Here is a 14,137-nt window from a genome sequence, read left to right as displayed (position 1 = left end):
AAACCGGTACTAAATGGTCCGATAGTAAAAGAGTTCTATAAATTCTTGAGTTCGAATGCCCCCAGACATTAATAGGAATGGTCATTGAAACTCTTATCCGATTGACTGTTCTAAAACCCCGATGGATTAGTAAACCCAGAAAAAGTGAAAGTGAAAAAAATTAATAATGGGTTGGCTGAATTTTACCATGAGTTTTAAAATAGTAAATAATATATTTAATTATAAAAGTTAAATATGAAGATAGAGATTGGGTGGGTGAAGCAAATTGTGGAGATGGTGGACAAGAAGGTTTCTCCACTCGTAATATTGAATGATGATGGGTTTGAATTCTTGAGTGGGATTATTATTAACAAAGTGGAAACTAAGTGTATTAAATTAATATAATAACCCTCTCAATATATTTAATATTTGTGCACATCAAATGGGTTAGTCCCCATCCATCCTTTGTTTTACTTTGGTGTTGTTGGAAGCAATCATGTACCTAAAACCCAATTACATTTGTCTCATAATAATGTGCCACATTGATTTCCATAATTGCTATGTGTCATTTCCCTATTTTGCCATGTATCATTCTTCTAAATATTAATGCTTTATGCCCATTTTTATTTTAAACTTTTTTTTATCTTTTTTATGGCCGGAGTATCTAAGCTAGCTTACGCACACTTTAACTATTTTCTTAGGATCCTGAAAATATCTATAGGATAAGAGCTTCAGTTAGTAATCCTATTAGCATCCAAATAAATTTTTTGAATAATATATCTAAGAGTCTTTATCAAATTACTTGACCATCCAGAGATATGAGGTGTTTGTATAAGCTTATGAAAATTAGCTTATAAGCATTTGAAATTTTAAGCAATTACGTGTTTGGTTAAAGTACTTATAAGTGATTGATAAATAATTGACGTGTTTGGTAAAGTGTGGCTTATAAGAGTATTTTATTATAAAATGACTAAATATGATACTATTAAACAAGGATATACTATGAAATTTTAAAATTAAATAAGGATAATGTGGTAATATACTTGATCAAACTAACTTATAAACAGAGCGCTTAAAAAAAAAAAAATACGTTCTCCCAACTTATTATTATTATTATTTTTTTTTATAAACTCAACTTATAAACTTAAAAAAATTATAAACAATCAGACCAGTTTAATTTTAAAACTAGTTTTCAGACTTGTTAACTAAGCTTTGCCTTTACTTAGTCTTACTATTAAACAGCCGTAAAAATTGTCAACAACAATTGTCAACCATTACAAAATACGGTGTCGTTTACGTTTTAATTGGTGTAAAACTGGTTTAGTTAGTGATGAGTATTCTCTGTTAAAGGTCAACGAAATCCAGTCAACAAAATAAACCAGACATGACAAATGAAAGAAGTTGCGTTGCCTGAAAATCTTCATTAAAAAAAATGAAGCATAATCAGTAAATATCCAACCACCCCCACCTCACTATATTAAATAAAAATTCCAATTAAAAACAATAAAACAAGTGAGAGATTTGCATTAAAAGAAATACTCACAAAAGTCAAGGTTGTGAAGAGATGAGATGAGTAAGCGGGAATCCTCAAGTTGACAAACGAATGAACCCACACAATAATACTCGCCAGGTGTCAGTCAACACTNTAAACCAGACATGACAAATGAAAGAAGTTGCGTTGCCTGAAAATCTTCATTAAAAAAAATGAAGCATAATCAGTAAATATCCAACCACCCCCACCTCACTATATTAAATAAAAAATAAAATAAAAATTCCAATTAAAAACAATAAAACAAGAGAGAGATTTGCATTAAAAGAAATACTCACAAAAGTCAAGGTTGTGAAGAGATGAGATGAGTAAGCGGGAATCCTCAAGTTGACAAACGAATGAACCCACACAATAATACTCGCCAGGTGTCAGTCAACCCTTGATTTTGTCGATCCTATTACGCCCGATCCAACGGTGATATAGGCACGCTTTTCCATGCTTATTTAAGGGACAGCGAGGATGGTTTCGCTATTTTGACTTTTTTATCCATTCCATAAAATTTATCACCTCCTCACGCTCTCTATTGTTGCGTGTACTACCAACTAATCTTAAATGTCAACAAATCCATTATCTCATTCTGCATGATTTTGATTCCCGAATATTAACTCAAATATACTTCATGATATTCTAAAAGAACATAACCAATTAGGCACTTGTAAATTATTTTTAAATTTATTTATTTTTTAAATTATAAGAAAAAAATTATCTGATTTAATTACATTTACTAAATAATTATTTTTATTACTATCACGATTAATGAAGAGGAGAGAGCGTGCATCCACTCTCCTTAACCAAGGACAAGAACTCTAATCCAAAACCACTCAAACCCACGAGTTTATTGAAACCCGCCACCTTTGTCAACGCCTCACTGTATCTTTTCCCTCTCATAAAAAAAAAAAATAAAAAAAAAATATTTTCCCTTTTTAAATAAAATTCAAACAAAAGAAAAAGCATTTCTCCTCTACTGCCAAAGTCAACGCTTCTCTCTCTATCTGTAATTAACCTCTTCTTCTTCTTCTTCTTCTTCCTCTCACTTTCTTCTCTCTTTCACTCTTCACACGTCCGCCATGACGACGCGTCGTTTAATACTTTAAACTTCTATCAACACAAGCTCTTCTTTCGGTTCCCTTTCTCTTTGTTTTTTCCTTTTTAATTTGTTTTGGTATTCCATCTAAATTCTGTGTCTGTTGAAGTATGGGAAACGGTTTTGGTAAACTCACCGTGTGCTTCACGGGAGGCGAACATGCTCGCCGACGAAACGATGTATCAGTTTTAATATCTGACCCGCTTGATGAAGGTCTGGGACACTCTTTCTGCTATGTTCGACCCGACCCGACTCGGTTATCATCCTCCAAGGTTCACTCTGAAGAAACGACGACCTTTCGCACTATTTCCGGTGCTTCCGTCAGCGCGAATACGTCCACGCCGCTCTCCACGGCCTTCCTTGATCCGTACACTTACAGTAGTTTTGACCGTGCGGCGGCTTTTGATTGCTCTAATAACTTCTCTTCGATTCCTCTGCAGCCGATCCCGAAAAATCTGATCAACTCGGGTCCGATATTCCCGGGTAACTATAATTCGGGTCCTTTGGAGCGAGGTTTCTTGTCGGGTCCGATTGAGAGAGGGTTCTTGTCTGGACCACTCGATCGCACCGGGTTGTTTTCGGGTCCGATTGAGAAGGGTAGCTCCGACGAACAATTTCAACGGAGTTTTTCCCATTCGGGTTATAATTTCCGACCCAGATCACGAAAACGGTCATTGATTCGGGTCCTTCAGAGAGCGATATCGAAAAGGATTTCTCGCGGCCAGAACTTGAATTCAATTGTAACTCCGATTAAAGGAATGGCTTCGGTTAAAGAACCCGAGTGGATTATCGGGTCGGATAAGAACCAAAACGATAATAATTTAACGGTGAGTAGCGACGGTAGTTTATTAGAAGACGATGATTCTCAAGAGTCTCAAAATCTTCAATGGGCTCAAGGCAAGGCTGGGGAAGATCGTGTTCACGTGGTGGTTTCGGAGGAACATGGTTGGGTTTTTGTTGGGATTTATGATGGATTCAACGGCCCTGATGCTCCTGATTATCTTTCATCTAATTTGTATTCATTCGTTCACAAAGAACTTAAAGGTTTATTGTGGGACGACAAGTTTGAACCGATTCCAAGCACAGCAGCTACACAAGATGATTCTGGAAAGAGTTACGTGACTGAAGCTGATTCTTTGAAGAATTGTAGTGGAGATTCTTGTTCACAGTGTGTAGATTTTGATTTTGATTGGAATTCGAAGCGAGGTAGACACAAGAAGTTCAGGAGTAGTTACAGAGGGGCGGCCAAGAAATGGGAAGAGAATCAAAGGAGGTGGAAATGTGAGTGGGACAGAGAAAGACTAGAACTTGATCGGAAATTAAAAGAACAGTTGAATAAAAACAATAAAGATAAAGCACACGATATAATTCACGCGGATGTGTTGAAAGCTTTATCGCAAGCATTGAAGAAAGCAGAGGAGGCTTATTTGGATATAGCAGATAAGATGGTGATGGAAAATCCGGAATTGGCGTTGATGGGTTCTTGTGTGCTTGTAATGTTGATGAAAGGAGAGGATGTTTATGTGATGAATGTGGGTGATAGTAGAGCGGTTCTGGCTCAAAAAGCTGAACCTGATTATTGGCTTGGTAAGATTAGGCAAGATTTAGAGAGGATTAATGAAGAAACTTTGCATGATCTTGAAGGGTTTGATTTAGATCAACCGAGTACAGTTTCTAATCTAACTGCTTTTCAGCTTAGTGTGGATCACAGCACGAGTGTGGAAGAGGTAAAATCATTGTTGTTGTTTCCCTTTTTACTCTGTACGGATTTTTATTTTTTTTAAAATTGATTGAATTGCATATTGTTGCGTTACAGGAAGTTCAAAGAATTAAAAATGAACACCCTGAAGATGCCTGTGCTTTGATGAATGACCGTGTTAAAGGTTCATTGAAGGTCACCCGGGCTTTTGGTGCTGGCTTTCTCAAACAGGTGTGTTTTCATTATAGACCTTTTACTTTCTTTTAGATGATAAACAGATATGCAATTCTTTTTAGCCGTTTTGGATATGCTATTGTGCCTCTTTGCAGCATAAAGAACATAGATGTTACATTGAGAACTCTGTTCATGATTACCTGAAAACTCCCGTCATGATTTTTTCAAGCTTGTTTCCTCTCCTTAAGATTATGCTATTATATAAACAAAAGATCACATTATTATGAACACTAGCAGTAGATTGTTGACACCTAGATTACCTTTTCTTGTTGATTAGCATAATGGAGTAAAGGTTATAGTTGCTCAGGCATCACAGCTCAGTGTTTCATATTTTCTTTAAGGTTGCCAAGTGAGAGTTTCTGATGCAATGTTATCCATAGAAACAGATAGATTCTTTACTTTCCATTATTTTGAATAAATTGATGGAGATTGGTATTATTCCGCACATGGATAGACATTCAATTCTTCAATTGCATCAGGAAATTTATATTTATCTTATATACTTTCCATTGTAAAAGTCTACCTTTTTCTTTCTAAGCACATAGCTGTTCCTCTCCCTTTGCTTAGATCTGATCTAAGAGGTGATACGTGTATTTGGACGTCCAGGGCATATAACGAAAGAGTTCTAGTTGTCGGTCATATATATATATTTTTTTGAAAAAAAAAAAAAAGGGAACAGTTTGATTCCAATGGCGCCAAAGCAAAAAGAGAAGAAATAGGATTTCAGAGCATTTTGCTGATAGCAATATCAGATTGGTTCTGAAAGTGTCCAAAATTTTCCTATAGGTGCACTTGGGAAAGTATTGCTTTTGAGTTATGATAGATAGGGTAGATTCGTTGGAAGTGCTGGTCGTGTATTTGTTTTACGTTTGGAAAATCTTTGTGATTAGATTTAAATGTTATGAATATGATTAAGAGTGTCATTGCAACTGATTTTGTTTCTTAAATCTGCAGCCAAAGTGGAATAATGCACTTTTGGAGATGTTCAGAATTGACTACAAGGGCACAGCTCCTTACATCACTTGTTTACCCTCTCTATACCACCACAAATTAGGGCCAAAAGACAGGTTTTTGATATTATCCTCGGATGGGCTCTATCAATACTTCACAAACGAAGAAGCTGTTTATGAGGTTGAACTTTTCATCAAACTGCAACCAGAAGGAGATCCAGCACAGCATCTGGTTGAGGAAGTACTGTTCCGGGCTGCAAAGAAAGCTGGTACAAATCAAATATAACTCTGGTGGAGATCATTTTCCAAAATTAATCTTTTTCAATTACAAGAAGCTAATCATAGCGAATTTGTTTAATTGCAGGCATGGACTTTCACGAGTTACTTGAAATACCACAGGGGGATCGAAGGCGATACCATGATGATGTTTCCATCATAGTAATATCCTTAGAGGGAAGAATATGGAGATCTTTTGTGTAAGTAGAGAAATTCCGAAGACAACAGATAAAAGATATAGAGACATCCACTAAAAAAGTCGGGCATATCCCTTTTTGGCAGTTCTTTTCCTGGTCGCCTTTGTAACATAACAATTAAGCTTCATGAAAGTGTTTTGAGGAACTTAGTTGTGCAAGTTCTGGGTGATAAAGGAGTGTAAAGGTGTAAAAGTTGGTTCTTGTTGATTATAAATGTCATATAAAATTGTAATTTTCCACTAATAAATGACATTCCTTTTAAAAAGGATTTTGTTTCTCCAAGGTCTCCGCCATCACTTTCTGTAGTTCCTTTTTTCCCAGACCACATGGGGTTGGCAACACTATCTCAGCATCTGCGTCTTTGTGAACAATTCGAACTATCGCTGAATGAGAATATTTGATCAGTTTTTTCTCCTTTAAGATTTTATAAAGGATGACTGGTCACTTAAAAGATTAACTTAATTTTAGCCGTATACTGTCAATTGCAGTTATTCCTATTCGTACAGATATAGAATCGAACCAGGATTCTGATTTCAAAAATGCCACTTTCATTCACCTCATCTGCAAAACCTAAATGAAGATGTAAACTACAAATGATTGACGATGACACAAAGGGTGGCAGGCTAAACACTTATAAAGTTTTTTCATAAATATCATCATCGTAATCTAAACAGAACAATCAATCAATCCTGAGCTTTAAAACCAGCATACAATGAAGGTGTTTTTGAAGAAGTCTATTCTGTAAAATCCCTTCTGTCATCCCATTTAATTTTGTTGTTTCTGATCTTTCTGTATCTCTCAAGTGGGGTTTTGGTGAATTGGTGAAGTCATAAATAAAGCCATTAAAGGAGAAACCCTTATGAGCTGCGTTTGCTACATGTAATTCAGTCATGGCGACGTGGCAAAACAAGAGCCCTGAGATGAAGTATAGCATACCCACTTCTTAGCTGACAAGATCATAATTCTTCGTAACGACTAACCACTTTAGAATCCATAGTTAATGCACTGTAGTCGGGGAGAGAGGTGGGTATCAGACTCATCAGTAATTAAAACCTTTCATTTATTCCATATCAAAGTCTGAGTCTTGCTCCTCAGAGTTTAGCCTATCCCAACCATTTGCTTCTTTCCCAAGAATGTAACTGCAAAATTGGGCCCTCCATTTTGTATTATCGTTCAGAGTAAACAGCGAAATGAGAAGTTCACACGTCTGGTTTCATAAATTTTAAATTCCCATCCTTAAATTTACATTGTATCCTTAATTTTATCTTTTTACTCTAAAGAGGCTCATGTTAGCATGCTAACGTGCACCGATACTCATTTGGTTCATGTTAGAAAAAAGCGGTTCACGTTAGCATCGCCCAAGCCGCAGGTTTTTGGCTTTTTTCGATCGATCTTGAACTCCAAAATAATTTTTGAGACCACCGTTTGACTCCCCACGACGTCCTCTACAAGACACTATACCCTCACTTGCCGTCACTCATATTTCCGGCCACTCCCACACTTGCCACCTTGCTATTTTGGGTATCTTCTCAGTCGTTTTCTATTCGATCGTAGAGCAACTAACGTCATCAGACTACACCAACAGACTCCCCTTGTGTTATATTTTGTGTGGGTATGTTTTTTGGCCGTTTCTGACTTCCCGTTCGCCAGAAATTGAAGCCCGAAGTCGCGCCTGCCACCTGCTCGATAAAAGGCCCACGTCGGTTTTCCAGATTCTCACCCTTAGTTGAACAGTCATTGACTGTGTTTAGTTAAGGGTGCGAATCTGAAATAAATGAAACGAGGGGTAGGAACAGGTCGTTTACTCTATCGTTTAAAACATGGGACGAGTTCTGATTCTGGTGAAATCAAAGCAAAAGCTCGTGGGCGGGTAAACGGCAACTTGGATTAATCCACAGAAATTGGGCTCTTTGTAGAGCTTAAACTTGGGCTTTAATCATATTGATGCTGGGCTGATCCATGATATTTTGCGTTCGGCTTTGGGTATTGGATTGACCATCGGCCCACCCAAATTGCATGCCCAACATTACGAGTCAATCGAATATCAGGCAACCTCAGTAGTCAGTTCCCTCGCTGCAATCTTTCACAAATTTTCACATTAACAAGACAAATTCAACCATTAAGTGCGTTAACCCAATGCTATAAACTGACTCTTTGAAAGAAAGATGATCCGATTTCTTCTGCTTAAATGGAAAAAGCAAAGACAAAATTAGAGTAATGAAACTGTTCATAATCTTATGAATAATTATATTGTCCCTTAAAGATGTCTAGAAATGATAATTTACTTAAGGCAATATTACGCTTACAATCAAATCTCATAAATTTTTATTTACAATCTCGACGTAATAGTTCACAAATAAGTCTGATCTGCTGAATTACGAGTTGTTACGCCAGGATTATGAGAGAAAGTTTATAAGATTGATTGTGAGCCAATCTTTATTATCCTAATTAAAGGTTTAAATAATAAAATTTGCTTTCAAAATATTAACCCCCTTAAAAAATAAAAACCAGTCAAGTTTAAATGCATATCTCGAATCTGAAAAACTTTAAGCCCAAAATCTTCTTAATGTGTAGGACACCGAAAGATGCATTGGTCTGTTATGATACCAGGATTAGGAACTAGCCATGGAAAAACTACTCTCTAGGCATAGCAATATTTCTCGAAATTCCGGGGACCCGTCCCACCCCTCCCCATATGGGGTGGGGGAGCTCTAGTTTTTTCGGGGATAGGGGTGGGTGTGGGGGTGTTTTAATCCCCGTCCCTAAGGATGGGGCGAGGGTGGGTGATGCCTTTCCCCCTCCCCGACCCGCCCTGTATATAATATATAAAATTAAAAATTATATATATATATACTTTTCATTAATACCCCTATATTTCACCTAATTACACAATTATCTTGCCTATATAAACTCATATTTTTCCAGTTTCCCTCACCCTAAATAATTGAACAAGAACAATCTCTAACCCATATTTATGTAAAATTAACTATGTTTAAATGATTAATTTAAATGTTTGTCATGTGGATGAGAATTAACTATTGTGTTTGGTAATGCTCAAATTAATTTAAGTTTATGTAAAATTAACGGCGTAGGGATGGGCCTCTAACATTTCCCTATGGGGCGAGAAAGGAGAATTTTTTTCATCCCCGTGACAGGGATGAGACGAGGGTGGAGAGTGATTTTGAAGACGGAGATGAATACAGTGAATGAAATCCCTACCCTACCCCATTGCCATGCCTACTACTCTCTTTATAAGTTCAAGACCACTCTTATACGCTTTCCACGTGGGATTCTTAAGCATCAAGTTTCTTAGCATGGTTTTTGTCATAAATGATATTAAATTACTAATACATCACCCATTTCTAAAAGTTGAAAATAGAATTAATATTTTTTTCTGAAAGATTCGATAGCTAACCTCATCGGTGCCGGCAAGCCAAATAAAAAGAACTGGCTTGGTCCAAGTGTCACCACCACGATGATGGAAGTGAAGATTTCAATGTTGTGTGTCGACATTTTCAATTTTCAACTTCAGTCATGTTTAGAATATTAGCTCCCATGTCCCTATCTATCGGACATTTTGTGTGATAAACGAATTACAGGTTTAAGTAAAGCTATCTCCATAAATATAAGTTTTGGATCAACGATACTTTCCTTCAAATCAGATCGCGAAGTTTACGTTTGATCTCTGAATTGTATAAATTCATGAATGAATGATTTGAATGAGTCGGTGCTGCCCACAAGATTTTTCTGGCTTGGAACCAGTGAATTATATTTATACACATGGACAAAGACGTAATCAAGATTCTGAGTAAGAAGGTTCAAAACATCAAAATTGATAAATTTATAGTACGAAATTATTAATTATATAATTGTCTTTAACGTTTATTTATTTATTTTAAAAACGTTGTATAATCTCTGAATCTTTACAATTTAGAGTTTCATTAATTATTTAAACTATTCAAAGTTAACTTAATAATTAACCAAAATTTATCAAACCCAATTTAAAACAACAACTAATTAAATCATATCTCAACATAAATAAGATTAAATCAAAACCCACATCAAAATTTCAGTAATTTAATCTTCCAATTTCAAATCATTTATTAAACTCAACAAAAACTTATAACTCATGATCTTTCGTCAATTAAGAAAGTTAAAAGAAAATAATTTCAAGTAAAAAAGATAAAAATAAAATGAGCATCATCTTACCTTGTAAGCTAAAGGAGTGGAGTATCTAACCAAATGAGAAAATGAGAGGAAATAAAGAAGAGAGAAAAGTTACAAAAAAACAAAAAAAAAATGTTAATTAGTAATTCATGAGTTCAATATGTATATGAAATTAAGTGGGGTTAAAATTATAAAATATTAATATTTTTTTGTAATTTTTAAAAAGTTGAGTGGGTTCAATTGAATCCACAACTCTTTATGTAGCTATGTGCCTGCCCATGGAGACGATTACGTCTTTATCAAATGTAGTATAAATATTTCATCATTTTTCTTTTCATTTAATAAAAAAATAGATGTCATTGGTTTGAATTTATGTATAAGATTTATTTACGTATAAATGAGTAAACAATTTTTTCCCACCTAAGGTTTGCCTTAATGACACTTTCTCACTCAAAAAGTTTCCAAATACCACTTTTTCATCCAAAATTTATATTCCTTTACTACCCAAAGCCGATTCTAGTGGCGAAAATTCTCTCCGTCACCATCATTTAGGCTTTGTTTGGCTCACATTTGGAAATACTATTATTAGTATTTCCAATAAAGTTAAATAGTAAAATTGCAAAAAATCACAATGTTATTCAACTTTTTTTAAATCCCCTAAATTTGTTAATTTAATTAAAAACCCCTAAATATTTTTTTAAAAATTGCAAAAAAAACCCCAGCAACCTATATTTACCAGATTCCGGCCACCACCGGTAGAAAATGGTCGGAATCTGGTATAATGGCGCACTACTGGCTGAATCTGGCCAGTAGTACACCGATCTAGCCTTTTTCGGCCAGATCCACGATGGATCTGACCGGAAAAGGCCAGATCTAAGGCCAAAGATCTGGCCGTCGTCCATGACGGCAAACACATGGTCGTCATTGACAATTAACGATGGCTGTATCTTTGGCCGTCGTTGACGAGCAAATACGGCCACATCTGACCGTCAATGGCCAGATCTAGCCTTTTCCGGCCAGATCCACAGTGGATCTGGCCGGAAAAGGACATATTGGCGCATGATCGGCAATATCGAGTCGATCATACGCCGATACTGCAGCTTCGGCCACTCTCCGGCGGTGGTGGCTGGTTGTCTTTATTTATGAGTGGATTGGTGGTGTTTTGTTAATTTTGAATATTATATTTTGGGGCTGTTTAGTAAATAAATAAATATAAGGGGTATTTATGTTAATTTTTAAAATTCTACATCGTAATTCCCACCCAATTTAACTTTTTTCAAAAGATTATTCTAAAAACTACCTAATAATGAACCAAATGGAGCCTTAAACCTCTGCTCTCCTTTATACAAAACTCATCTTACTCCAACATCTAATTTCTCGTCGATTGTCGGATAACGCAAAGCTAAGATTTCTTGTTCTTAGCTGATTTTCGACTAATTTCAGCAACGAATATTCAATCGGATATCACCATTTAATCCATTGGCCTCCACTCTACAAGACCCTTCTCACCCTGACTCTTGGTAACTCGCTGAACGCCAACTAAGAAAGTGAAGTGTATTTTGGGTATTAAATGAATACATACTTTGAGTGAAAAAGTGGTATTTTGAAATTGTTTGGGTGGGAAAGTGTCATTAAGGCAAAGCCTGGGTGGAAAAAAGTCGTTTACTCACATATAATAACTATTCAATATGTTTTATCATATTTTTCTGTTCATTTGATAAAAAATATAGATGTCATACTCATACGTCTGAATCTATGTATAAGATTTTTAGTTGAATTTTAAGGATAGCATGCGAATACTTATGAAACAATTTTATTGTCAAATAAAAGCTTACCCCACTAATAATTGACTATTAAAACATAACCATGTCAATCCATTTCTTCTGATTGTATGTTTTTGTGTAAGAACTCACCTAACCAGACACTAGAGTCTGAACAATCAGAACATAAATCTAAAATGGTTTATCAAAAACCAGGGGTGTGATTGATAAATCTGTCTACAAATTTTTTCTCTGGCAAAGTGAAATGGTAAATGGATTTACTCCTTCCTCGTTCCAGGCGGCTACCTTATAGAAGGAGTCAGTCACATTTGATAGGGACCCAACTTCTGTTCTTGGAAGCATCACAATTTCAAATTCAAACCAAAGGTCCCTACTACTGTAGAGATGTTGACTTTAGCATCGCATTTTATAAACAATTATTTCCACAACGTCTCATGAAATGTTTATATAATTTTCTTTTATTTCAATTGTTTTCATCACCTTTGAAAACTACTCCTCTGTTAATTCTCACCAGCGAACCTGTATTTTAATGCGGTTTAATTAAATAACATATGTAAAGCATGAGTTTTGATAGATATTAGGTGGTGATTGTTTTTCTTGGCTTAAGCGGATTAGTTGAGTCTTATGCTTACACCAGTTAAAATTTTCTGGTTCTTTCTTTATTTTCTGATTTTCTCCCATCTAGACCATGTCTATCTTAAACAAAAACATTAACAGCAACATGGGTTCTTCTTCTTTTCATGAATTCAAGAAGCAAGCTTCTTTCTTTTTCAAGGAAAAGATCAAAACTGCTCGGTTAGCTTTGACTGACGTTACACCTGCAGAACTGTAAGTTTGTTGTTTCTATATCACATGTCTTATTGGTATTGGAAAAGCTTTTGTATTGATTTTTGTTTTGAGTATTTTTATCCTTTTAAAGGTTGGCTGAAGAAGCTACAAATGAGAATCCATGGTCGCCTGATGCACGAACCCTGGGATCAATATCAAGGGCTGCTTTTGAGGTTGATGATTATTGGAGAATCGTGGGGATACTGCACAAGAGGTTTGTTGATTATATACTTCTGCAATTGTGCTACTTGTCTGTTGGTTCATTTTTAATATTGGGTGTGTGTTGTTGTACCCAGATTTTCAAAATTTGAAAGAAAGAACTGGAGGGTCTCCTACAATTCTTTGGTTGTTCTTGAACGCTTGTTGACTCATGGACCTGAGAGTGTGGCAGAAGAGTTTCAGAGTGATAAAGAGGTTATTGAAGAGATGGGAAGCTTTCAGCACATTGATGAGAGAGGGTCTGTATGAATATCATATATATATATATAATTTTTTTTCTTGCGCTATCTCTTGATTCATGATCTAAATAAAAATATTTATGAGTTGCAGATTCAATTGGGGTTTAGCTGTTAGGAAGAAAGCAGAGAGAATATTGAAGTTGCTTGGAAAAGGAACTCTTCTTAAGGAGGAGAGAGATCGTACTCGAAAGTTGACTAGAGGGATTCAAGGGTTTGGAAGCTTTTGCCAGAGATCTTCAGCAAATGGCATACTGAAGCAATCATCAAGTGGAAAAATTGAAAGATGCAACTCCCAGTTCAACAACTATGAAAATGAAGAAAATCAGATACCGCCTGCAAATGGAGGAGATTCGATCCAAAAAGTTGAAAAAATACAGCAGAAAAATGAGAATTCAATCCCTGAGACCAGCAAGAATTCAAAGAACTCAAGTTCTCGGCGCAGTTTCAGTGATGGGAAGATGCTTAAGAATCCAGAAACTCAAACAAGTTTCAAAGAAAATATGGCTCCTAATGATGAAGAGTTATATAGATGGAATTTGTCCGGGGAGTCCAATCCACTTATAGATAGCAGGAATGAAGAAGCCAGAGTTGGAATTTTAGTTGACGATGATCACCCCTTTAATGGAATGGAGAATCAAGCTACTGCTTCATTGCTTTCTGCAAGAGATGGCATCTTGCAAGGATGTTGAATAAATTCCATACATTTTCAGCATTGAAGCACAAAATAAGTCTACAAGGCTGTTAGATTTAGCAACCAGTTAACGAGCTCAGCTTTTGTTTGTTCCCCAAATACGTGTATTATGTAGTTCAACAGTTGTGCTTGGTAAGACTTAAAAGAGTACGCAAAAAGTATTGTCTGAAGCACTTCTCGAGGCTGTTACACTGATAGATAAATAAAAAAACCTTGGTTTCCCTACGCTTTGCCACAAAAGCCA

At 35.8% G+C, this 14,137-nt stretch overlaps 2 protein-coding genes across 2 annotated transcripts; both read left to right on the top strand.

Annotated features, from left to right (window-relative positions):
• Positions 1-2,550: 2,550 nt before the first annotated feature.
• Positions 2,551-6,250, top strand: LOC116146245 (probable protein phosphatase 2C 23). The gene is made up of 4 exons (XM_031431651.1): positions 2,551-4,339; positions 4,429-4,542; positions 5,500-5,764; positions 5,860-6,250. Exons 1-4 carry the CDS (start codon positions 2,723-2,725, stop codon positions 5,973-5,975), a joined length of 2,112 nt encoding a protein of 703 aa, XP_031287511.1. The 5' UTR covers positions 2,551-2,722; the 3' UTR covers positions 5,976-6,250.
• Positions 6,251-12,383: 6,133 nt separating this feature from the next.
• On the top strand, positions 12,384-14,118 carry LOC116146242 (ENTH domain-containing protein C794.11c-like). Its single transcript, XM_031431649.1, has 4 exons — positions 12,384-12,744; positions 12,836-12,958; positions 13,041-13,202; positions 13,294-14,118. Exons 1-4 carry the CDS (start codon positions 12,605-12,607, stop codon positions 13,889-13,891), a joined length of 1,023 nt encoding a protein of 340 aa, XP_031287509.1. The 5' UTR covers positions 12,384-12,604; the 3' UTR covers positions 13,892-14,118.
• The last annotated feature ends 19 nt before the right edge of the window (positions 14,119-14,137 follow it).

This window comes from Pistacia vera, unplaced genomic scaffold, assembly GCF_008641045.1.
Source record: "Pistacia vera cultivar Batoury unplaced genomic scaffold, PisVer_v2 Contig475, whole genome shotgun sequence".
Taxonomy (NCBI): domain Eukaryota; kingdom Viridiplantae; phylum Streptophyta; class Magnoliopsida; order Sapindales; family Anacardiaceae; genus Pistacia; species Pistacia vera.
Note: the sequence above shows the minus strand (reverse complement) of the source record. Positions and strands in the feature narration are given on the sequence as shown.